Source organism: Bos grunniens, chromosome 10 (assembly GCF_055505025.1).
Source record: "Bos grunniens cultivar Pamir isolate PY7600 chromosome 10, Bosgru_T2T1.0, whole genome shotgun sequence".
In the NCBI taxonomy this organism is placed as follows: Eukaryota; Metazoa; Chordata; class Mammalia; order Artiodactyla; family Bovidae; genus Bos; species Bos grunniens.
In genome coordinates, this window is record NC_141174.1 from 76,815,660 (window position 1) to 76,826,302 (window position 10,643).

At 38.7% G+C, this 10,643-nt stretch overlaps 1 protein-coding gene across 1 annotated transcript; it reads right to left on the reverse strand.

The window, feature by feature from the left end:
* Positions 1 to 8,726: 8,726 nt before the first annotated feature.
* LOC147364954 (inactive ribonuclease-like protein 9) lies at positions 8,727 to 9,792 on the reverse strand. Its single transcript, XM_086322153.1, has one exon. It carries the CDS (start codon positions 9,790 to 9,792, stop codon positions 9,166 to 9,168), a length of 627 nt encoding a protein of 208 aa, XP_086178279.1. The 3' UTR covers positions 8,727 to 9,165.
* Between the last annotated feature and the right edge of the window lie 851 nt (positions 9,793 to 10,643).

Sequence of the window (10,643 nt, forward strand, 5' to 3'; positions counted from 1 at the left end):
TGAGCAAGGCCCTGCCCACAAGAGCAAGACCCAGTTTTTCCCATTACCAGTCCCTCCCATCAGGAAGCTTATACAGGCTGCTTAGCCTCCTCCATCAGAGAGCAGACAGAAGAAGCAAAAAGCACAGTCCCACAGCAACTAAAATGAAAACCACATTACAGAAAATTAACCATGATGAAAAGGAGAAAGTTATGTCCCAGATATAACTGGGACACAGTTGGGAAAACAGTGGAAAAGATTCAAGAAATGTTTATCAAAGACTTACAAGAACTAAAGAACAAGCAAATAAAGATGAATAATACACTAGAAGGAATCAATAGCAGAATAGCTGAGGCAGAAGAACAGATAAATGACCTGGAGGACAGAATGGTGGAAATCACTGCCACAGAACAGAATATAGAAAAAAAGAATGAAAAGAAACGAGATAACCTAAGAGACCTCTGGGACATTAAACACACCAAACGTTCACATTATAGGGGTCCCAGAAGGAGACAAGAGAAAAGACCTGAGAAAATATTTGAAGACATAATAGCTAAAAACTTCCTTAACGTGGGAAAGGAACTAGTCAACCAAGTCCAGGAAGCACAGAGAATCCCAGGCAGGATAAACCCAAGGAGGAACACACTGAGATGCGTAGTAATCAAACTGACAAAAATTAAAAACAAAGATAAAATATTAAAAGCAACAAGGGGAAAACAAAAAACAGCATACAAGGAAACTCCTATTAGCTGATTTCTCAACAGAAACTCTACCAGCCAGAAGGGAATGGCAGGATATATTTTAAATGATGAAAGGGAAGAACGTGCAACCAAGAATACTCTACTACTGAGTAAGACTCTTGCTCAGATTTGCTGGAGAAATCAAAAGCTTTCCAGACAAGCAAAAGTTAAGAGAATCCAGCACCACCAAACCAGCTTTACAACAAATGCTAAAGGAACTTCTCTAGGCAGGATACGCAGAGAAGGAAAAAACCAACACAAAATAAACCCAAAACAATTAAGAAAACTGTAATAGGATCATGCTAAGTTGCTTCAGTCGTGTCTGACTCTGTGCGACCCCATAGACGGCAGCCCACCAGGCTCCGCCGTCCCTGGGATATCAATAATTACCCTAAATGTAAATGGATTAAATACAACAACCAAAAGACATAGACCAGATGGGAGGATGAAAATATGTGCATGTACGCACTTCCACTTAGCACATCATTCTGTTTGACCCCCCAAATTGTATGTAATTATTTTATATTGTTAGGTTAATTACGTTCCCATCATAGCTTGCAATTGTTATTACTTTTTATTTTTGTCTGGATATAGATTGTGAAAACTGATAAACATTTCCTATTGTGATTATGTAACTACTACTCAATACCATTGTATCATAATTGATCAACAGAAAAATAATAGAACTCTGTATCACCAAAACTACGATTTAACAGAAAAACCTGTAATCACTTTTTAAAATCCAGATGCATATCAGAATTATCTTGAAGTTTTTTGAAAAATACAAACGCCCAGGTGTTACTTTTTTTTCTCCAGAGCTCCAGATAAGTGTCTAATGAGCAGTCATGTTTAAAGACAACTGGACTATATGATGATCTTTTACTTTTATCTAATTTATTTCACTTTTTCTATTTCATATTCAGTGCTCCCATTTCATTTAGTTGATGTTTTATAATTTCTCCAACTTTTTAAAAAATTAATTTATTTTAATTGGAGGCTAATTACTTTACAATATTGTGGTCATTTTTGCCATACATTCACATGAATCAGCCAGGGGTGTTCATGTGTCCCCCATCCTGAACCCCTCTCCCACCTCCCTCCCCATCCCATCCTTCTGGGTCATCCCAGTGCACCAGCCCTGAGCACCCTGTCTCATGCATCGAACCTGGACTAGTGATCTATTTCACATATGGCAATATACATGTTTCAATGCTATTCTCTCAAATCATCCCACCCTCGCTTTCTCCTACGGAGTCCAAAAGTCTATTCTTTACATCTGTGTCTCTTTTGCTGTCTCGTATATAAGGTCATCATTACCATCTTTCTAAATTCCATATATATGCATTAAAATACTATATTGGTGTTTTTATTTCTGACTTACTTCATTCTGTATAATGTGCTCCAGTTTCATCCACCTCATTAGAACTGATTCAAATGTATTCTTTTTATAGCTGAGTAATATTCCATTCTGTATATGTACCACAGCTTTCTTATCCATTCATCTGCTGATGGACATCTAGGTTGCTTCAATGTCCTGACTATTGTAAACAGTGCTGTGATGAACATTGGGGTACACATGTCTCTTTCTTTCTTTTTTTTTTTTGTAATTTATTTATTTTAATAGAAGGTTAATTATTTTACAATATTGTAGTGATTTTTGCCATATATTTATATGAATCCGCCACGGGTGTACATGTGTCCCCATCCTGAACCCTCCCTCCCACCTCCCTCCCCATCCCATCCCTCTGGGTCATCCCAGTGCACCAGCCCTGAGCACCCTGTCTCATGCATCGAACCTGGACTGGCAATCTGTTTCACATATGATAATATACATGTTTCAGTGCTATTCTCTCATAACTCTTTTTTTAAATGTTCTTTCTCAAGCCTTTATGAAGACTAGTAGAAAAGCTTTTGTATACATATATACAAATAATACGTACAATATATACTTTAGAAAACTTATAAATTTTTGCCTAACTAAAAATTTTATGACATTTTGATTCCACTTGTTTGACTTACTATGAACACAAGGCCAGATTTCTAATTTAAAAAATAGATATGCAATGACCAACAAGGTTTACTGTATAGCACAGGGAACTATAGTCAATATCTTGGAATAACTTACAGTAGAAAATAATTTTAAAAATAATATATGTGTATATGTATAACTGAGTCGTCTTGCTGTGCACCTGAAACATTTTAAGTCAACTATGCTTCAATAAAATATATATATTAAGAGAGGAAAAAAAAAACCAGTGACAGGAGTGCCAGGAGGACCTGTACTGACTCACAGAAACAGATGTCTGAGACACACAGTAGGATGAAGAAATCCAATCCTTCACTCTTTGTTTTCTCTCTCATTCCACTCTGCTTTCTATGCTAGCTCCATGCACAGGCAGGGCCTCTCCACAGACTAGCAGAGACAGTTATCCAACATAACAAATATCTTTTCTGATTGGCCTCATTTCTGTCACGTGCATAAATCCATGAACGTGAACGCCCCTGATTGGTCCACCTGAAGCTCAGGTCCGCCTCTAAGAAGAAAAGGCAAAACCCCAAGTTAAAACCCGAGTAGAATCGCAATTGCTGACAGAAAGGCTGTTCCCCTACAAGGCAAACAAAGCAATGGACACCAAATACAAAAGTAGCAAATGTCCATTTGAAAAAAGCAGGGAAAAAATCAAAACACAGAAGATATGTGCAACGCGGTCCCAAATCATGTTTGAAATAAAGATTACATGGTGAGGGAGGGGAAGCCCTAAACATAACCTTATTCAACTGCTCTTTCTGAAGGGTTAATTTCTTATAGTGATCTTGAAAGCTGTCAATTTCTCAAAATTAAAATAATTCTGAGGAAGCGTCATTGAAGAAATGTATCTTTAAAAGCTGGTTTGAGCATGTTATCCAATATTAAGTGCCAATTTCTCAGAATGCCACATTCTCGTATCAGCGAACTCCTACCCTTTATCAGCATCGGGTAATGTCAACTCCTCAGTTTGGATAGTTAAACACAAGAGAGAGTCTAAACACTTAGTCCTTACAATTAGACTTACCTTTGTGAGTAAACCCCAGAGTATTTCTCTATTAAATTTGGAAGAAAAATCTCACCTTAAGCAACTTTAAATTTATACTTTTTACTATCACATAGAGGCAATAATTGGAGAAGGCAATGGCACCCCACTCCAGTACTCTTGCCTGGAAAATCCATGGACAGAGGAGCCTGGTAGGCTGCAGTCCTTGGGTTGCTAAGAGTCGGACTTGACTGAGCGACTTCACTTTCACTTTTCACATTCATGCATCGGAGAAGGAAATGGCAACCCACTCCAGTATTCTTGCCTGGAGAATCCCAGGGACGGGGGAGCCTGGTGGGCTGCCGTCTATGGGGTCGCACAGAGTCGGACACGACTGAAGCGACTTAGCAGCAGCAGCAGAGGCAATAACTATGCTTCAGACCTTCAGATCTATGACCAAACTGAGAATGGGGTCAGTATGAGAAAACCTGGAGAACAGTGTGATCCTTATGGGCCATTAGAGGATCAATGGGTTCACTGAAATGCACACCTTTTGGTGAATTCAAGACATTTCTTCCCCTTAGGGTCACTGTGATGGCTTGAGTGTCTGGAGCTTCCAGAAGTGCACACAGTAGAGAGATCCTAAGTGAGAGTGTCTCAGTAATTGAAAATCAACCTTCAGAGCACAAATATAGAGTAATTTTAACATCTTATGTTGCAAAAATGGAGTCAAACTAGGTCTCAGATGACAGAATTCTCTCTCGATTGTAGCTTTCTGCAAATTTATACTTGCTCATGCCCTGTTTAGCCCTTTTTGTATGATTTTTCAAAAATGTTTAAAGATTTGCTGCATTGATATCTACTATATTTTCATGTAATGTCAATGTGAATTTATTTAGTTTAAAGGACTTTTACACATCAGATGACAATGTAAGTATTCATTTAGTTTTGGACATGCCAGGCACAGGTGGGATCCTAGATTCCTGATCAGGGATTGAACCAGTGCCCACTGGAGTGGAAGTGCTGAGTTTTAACCACTGAAAGTGAAAGTGAAGTCACTGAGTCGTGTCCACCTCTTTGTGACCCTATGGACTGTAGCCTACCCGGCTCCTCCATCCATGGGATTTTCCAGGCAAGAATTTTGGAGCGGGTTGCCATTTCCTTCTCCAGGGTATCTTCCAGACTCAGGGATCTAACCTGAGTCTCCCGCATTGCAAGCAAACTCTTTACTGTCTGAGCCACCAGCCTGGAGCACCTGAAATGTCCCTCAGTGTGAGTTTAGAAGGAAATGACTAAGATATCCAAGATATGGCCACTGGTTTGACTGATTTCATTATCTGGTCCTTCTGACAGATTAGGATTAGTAGAAAAATAGACGTATGGAATATGGTGGGATAGATTATCCCATAGATTTTCCTGGGAAGAGAAACCTAAATCTAGTGAGACAATTGGCTGCATATCAGTAAAAACCACATAGGTTCCAGTGTTCATTCCATGTAGCCCATACACACACACACTCTCTCTCTCCCCAATGTATGTTGGACTTGAGATCAAAGTAATATTTAGAAAACATTGAGGATATTGATACAAGTATAGTAGCATATTTTTTTCATACTTAGGATTGAATAAGGTTTGTTTTTCGTTTCTTTTCTTTTGGTCTTGCTGCCCAGCAGGCAGGATTTCAGTTTTCCAATTGGGGATTAAACCCAGGACATGGCAGTGAAAGCATGGAATCCTAGCCATTAGACTACCAGGAAACTACCAAGAATGTCTTTATTATACAAAAGAGGCGCACAGGCATAAAGAAAATGATTGAAAGACTTGCTTACACACAGAGACTGAATTACATATCCATATAACACAAGTGCACAGAAAACTTTGCCTGAAACAAATCGCATAATAATAATAATGCCTATGGCAAAAGACACCAAAAAAAATTTTTTTTTACAAACCTAGTTACATCTGGTTTAAAGTAAATTACATTTAATTTAAAAATATGTGCAGTGTGAAAGTGCATCTCAAACTCAGAAGCAAGAAAAGTGTGAATTTTTTTTTCTAAATTCAACATATCTGTATCAAAATTTCAACTCTCAAGGGTGACAGCAAAATTTACCTTGGTTGTTATTTTAGGTTCCTTCAACCTATTTGGCTTCCCTGGTGGCTCAACTGGTAAAGAATCCACCTGCAATGCAGGGCAGCTGGGTTCGATCCCTGAGGTTGGGAAGATCTCCTGGAGAAGGGAAAGGCTACCCACTCCACTATTCTGGCCTGGAGAATTCCATGGACTGTATAGTCCATGGGGTCATAAAGAGTCAGACACGACTGAGTGACTTTCACATTCAAACTATTTTATGTAATTAAAAAAGTTAAATTATCTGAATTTGTGTTACTAAAACAGAAAGTTCAGTTTCTTTCTGTGTGTGTGTATTTTGATTGGCATCATTACAGTTTCTCATTCTGTTATAAATTATCAGTATCTTGAACATAGTGTTGTTTGACTCTCACGTTTCAAACAGCTAAAAATCTAAAAATTTCACTCCCTGGTATATACCCACAAGAGTTGAAACTAAGAACTGGAACAGATATTTGTACATCTCTGTTCAAAGCAGCACTGTTTACAATAGGCAAATGGTGGAAGTGTTCATCAGTAAATGGAAGAATAAACAACATGTGTTATGTACATTTAATCAAATATTATTTAGCCCTCAAAAGGAAGGAAATTCAAACATATGCTACAATGCGGATGAAAGGTAAAGTCATTATGCTAAGGAAAATAAACCATCACAAAAGGATAAGTAATTTCACCACATTTAAGTAAAATTAATGTGCATCGTCTCAAGGGACACTAACAAAAAGAATAAATTGTAATGGGATAATGTTCACCTTAGTAGTTTTGTTTTATTGAGAGGATACTGTGCTAAGGGCACAGGACCATAATTTTTTGCAATCTTAATATGCATAAAGCTGAAAATTATGATTTTACCTAATCTTAATTATATTATTAATAAAGAATGTTAATATGTCATGAAGCAATCCACATTCATTCCTCTTCTTATTCAAAAGTTTAGTATAAAGACACAGCAGAAAGTAAATGTATTCATCTGATAAACATTCATCAACTATCCTCACGAACTGCATTATCTTAGGGAATCTAGTGGGTAGGAGTCAAGATCTAGATTTTTATGTAATATTAGATAAGAGGAACAATCTGTGTAAATAATAATTGTTTTATTTCCATGGCTTTAATTACAGAATGTGTAATGATCTGATAATTTACCTGGAGAAAAAGAAATACATTATGAGGATTACATAAAAAATAAATATATTTATTGTATGTTGTAGAACCCCAAGATACTTGAGATGAACATGAAGCAAATGAGATGGTCCAGGGCACATATCCAAGATAGCCTATGTGGAGAATTTCTTCAACTGATGTCTAGAAAAGTGGTTTTGGAAGGTATCATGGTGACCTCAAATGTTTGATGGAATCCTCATTCACTCAGAAATTACAATTAAAAGTTATGAGTTTCCATGTAAAAGTGCTATCTAGAGGCTTGATTTTCTTAGTCACGGAATTGGGGTCTGGCAGCACTGAACCCTAGGCCCTTGTTGATAAATGAAGACCTAGCTCTGAGTCTAAAGACAAGGACAGGGAATGGGACATGGAGATGGGCGTGTCCCATGGATGTCCCTGTGGAGATGCGGATGGATGACATGTGCAGATTGGATTGCAATGAAATGCGTAAGAATGATAGGCACTCTCCCTCCCATCTCTCCCCACTCCTTTTTATTCCATTTTCAGTAAGTTATAGGGAATAATGATCAAAGAATATCAAGGAATTTTACAAAGGGAGGGAGAAGTTGTTACCAAAACTGGACAGACAGATTTCTTTTCTCATCCTGGATCTCCAGCCACTTTCAGAAGTGGAATTTTCTCAGATGAAGCCACAGCTACAGCAAGGTGAGAAAAAGAAATGGTGAATGAATGTGACTATGCCAGAAAGTTTGGATTTGTATAAACAGTGATGGCTAAGCTAAAACAAAGATGTGGGAGGGACAAATTAGAAGATTGGGATTGACATATACACATTGCTATAAAAAGTAGATAACTAATAAGGACCTACTGTGTAACACAAGGAACTCTACTCAATACTCTATAATGACCTATATGCAAAAAGAATCTTAAAAGGAGTGGATATTATGTATAAGCATAACAGATTTACTTTTCTGTACACCTGAAAGCAACTAACATTTATATAGTAAATCAACTATAATCTAATAAATAGTGAAAAGAAAAGAAACCAATATGTGGGAATTCACAAAAGCAGCACTGGACAGCTGAAAATTACTTTGGGGAGCTTGCTATTCTGAATATTAGGTATTTATGCTAAGATGGTTCTTGTTATATCTATATCTTCCTGTCCCCATGAGTATTGTATTGCATGGAAAGAAGAGAACAAGTGAAAATTCTACAAATATACCAACTAGGAATGTGAATTTCACAATGTCACAGGGGGTTCCCAACTCTTCTTTAGAACAAATTATTTATTTACTTAATGTGCCAGGTTTTTGTTGTAGCATTTGAGGTCTTGATCTTCTTTGTGGCATCCAAATTTTTAGATGGAGCTTGCAGCATGTTTACATTTGCGGCATGTAAACTCTTGGATTAGGCATGCGGGATCGAGTTCCAACACCAGAACTGGAACCCAGGGTCCCTGTATTGGGAGCCTAGAATCTTAGCCACTGGACTACCATGAAAGTCCCTTCAATTCTTTTTGTTTCAAGTTGTGTCACAGAGGAAGGTCAGTCAAACCCAAAAACCCCACATAAGCATTCCAGAGACCACTAGCTACATCAATGCACTTTATTATTTCTACTGAACCAGAAATTCACATGAATACAACTTTGGAGCTTCCGTTGTGGCTCAGCTGGTAAAGAATCTGCCTGCAATGTGAGAGACCTGGGTTCAATCCCTGGGTTGGAAAGATCCCTTGGAGAAGGGAAAGGCTACCCACTCCAGTATTCTGGAGAATTCCACGGACTGTATAGTCCATGGGGTCACGAAGAGTTGGACACGACTGAGGGGCTTTCACTTTCATTTATCAGGAAACATTTCCTATTCCTCTTGGTGCTGGTCATCCTTTCCCTGCAGGCATTCATCCACATAAAAAATTCAAAGTGTGCTAAACTCTGTGACCTGTTTGAATCCATGTCTAAGAGCACTATCTCTTAATCCAGCCCACCTTTCCTTTGCCTGGTGTTAGGAGAAAAAGGGCAGGCAGTGAATGATGAAAGTGAATGGGATCAAATTTTCCATTCTCAAGTTTGACTTGTAAGGATCAGTAAGGATAGGATTCTATCTTCTTGCTTTAACATCTTAGAGAATGTACTTCTAGAGGGGTGGAGGGAAAGAGATTTTCCTGGTGGATGATTCTTCATATGGCCAAAATATCAATTACAGACACAGGGATAATTTCTCCAATATCATCTTCCCATTGACAAGTGATAAACACCCATCCCTCCTTGAAAGACGATGTGTATTCACAAAATGGCATCATGATCCCACTTGTTAAAACACAATGCACTCCTGATATTATTTGCCGGCTCCTGTGACATTTCCTAATCCCATTTGTACATTTCACAAATATGTTATAACACATCTCTTCAATGTCCTCATATGACGCTTGGAGGAAGAAATGCTCTTTAGCACAATAAAGCCTATTGTGAACACGTTTCCTCTTCATTTCTAGATTGCAGTAATCTTCGTCAGTTAATGGCATTTCAGAATCAATAATAACATGGGTTTTGAATGCTTCCTTGGTAGGTGGTTTGGTAGGCCCTGTAGCATGTAAGTCATCTATATAGTCTTCTAATTCTTCTCGTCGTTCATCTGATAAATATGAATCATTTATCCTCACAAACTGCAGTGGCTTCAGCAGCAAGAAGAGCAGAAACAGGGGCTGCACGTTGATCAGAGTCCCCATGTTTCCCTGAAGGGAATATAAGAGAGAAGGAGTTATGTCTACTGTGAGGCTGTGCCTTCTGTTCCTATGCAGGCCCATTTCTACCACCTTTTGCTGTTCTGAGCTCTAAGACTTTGGACCGTTTAAAAATTGACAACTCAGGATCTATTTCAATACCTGTAAAATATTTACTCCAAGGTGACCTTAGGAGAGCTATACTCAATCTAGAAGACTGAGGGTAAGAGAGGGAAAGGTGAAGGAAAATGGAGAGAAAAGGAGAAAGGCAGAGAGAGACAACAGTGAAGAGAGAGAGAGAGAGAGAAGGAAACACGGAAGAACTGAGGAAGAGAGCAAGAGAGAGATGAAGGAAGGAAAGGAAAGAGGACAAGAGGTCAAGAGGGCACTGAGGCAGGTGGCAGAGAAGAGGCTCATGCGCTCCCTCCTTCTGAAGTAAATGTATCTGTTCTCTTCCTGGAGTTAAGAACTTGCTCTAAAGAGCTGTACATGATCCCCTTTTCCCCCTCACCAACATCTTGCTTTTCTGAGGACCATTGTTCATCTTGGGCTTCCCTCATAGTTCAGTCAGTAAAGAATCTGCCTGCAATGCAGGATACTCAGGTTTGATTCCTGGATCGGGAAGATTCCCTGGAGAAGGAAATGGCAACCCACTCCAGTATTCTTGCCTAGAGAATCCCATGGACAGAGGAGCCTGATGGACTACAGTCCATGGGGTCACAAGAGTTAGACACTACTGAGTGATTTCACTTCACTTCATTCTTCATCTTCTGACTTTCTCCTCTTGCTCATTTCTGACCATCAGTATCCTTGCACAAGGGATCAAGCAAGATCCATCATGTCAAATGAGCACCAAATGTGTGTGCATTGGTCTAAATACTATTACCATCACCTCATTGCCTGGAATTGTGGGTCCATATTACAGTCTCCTAGGC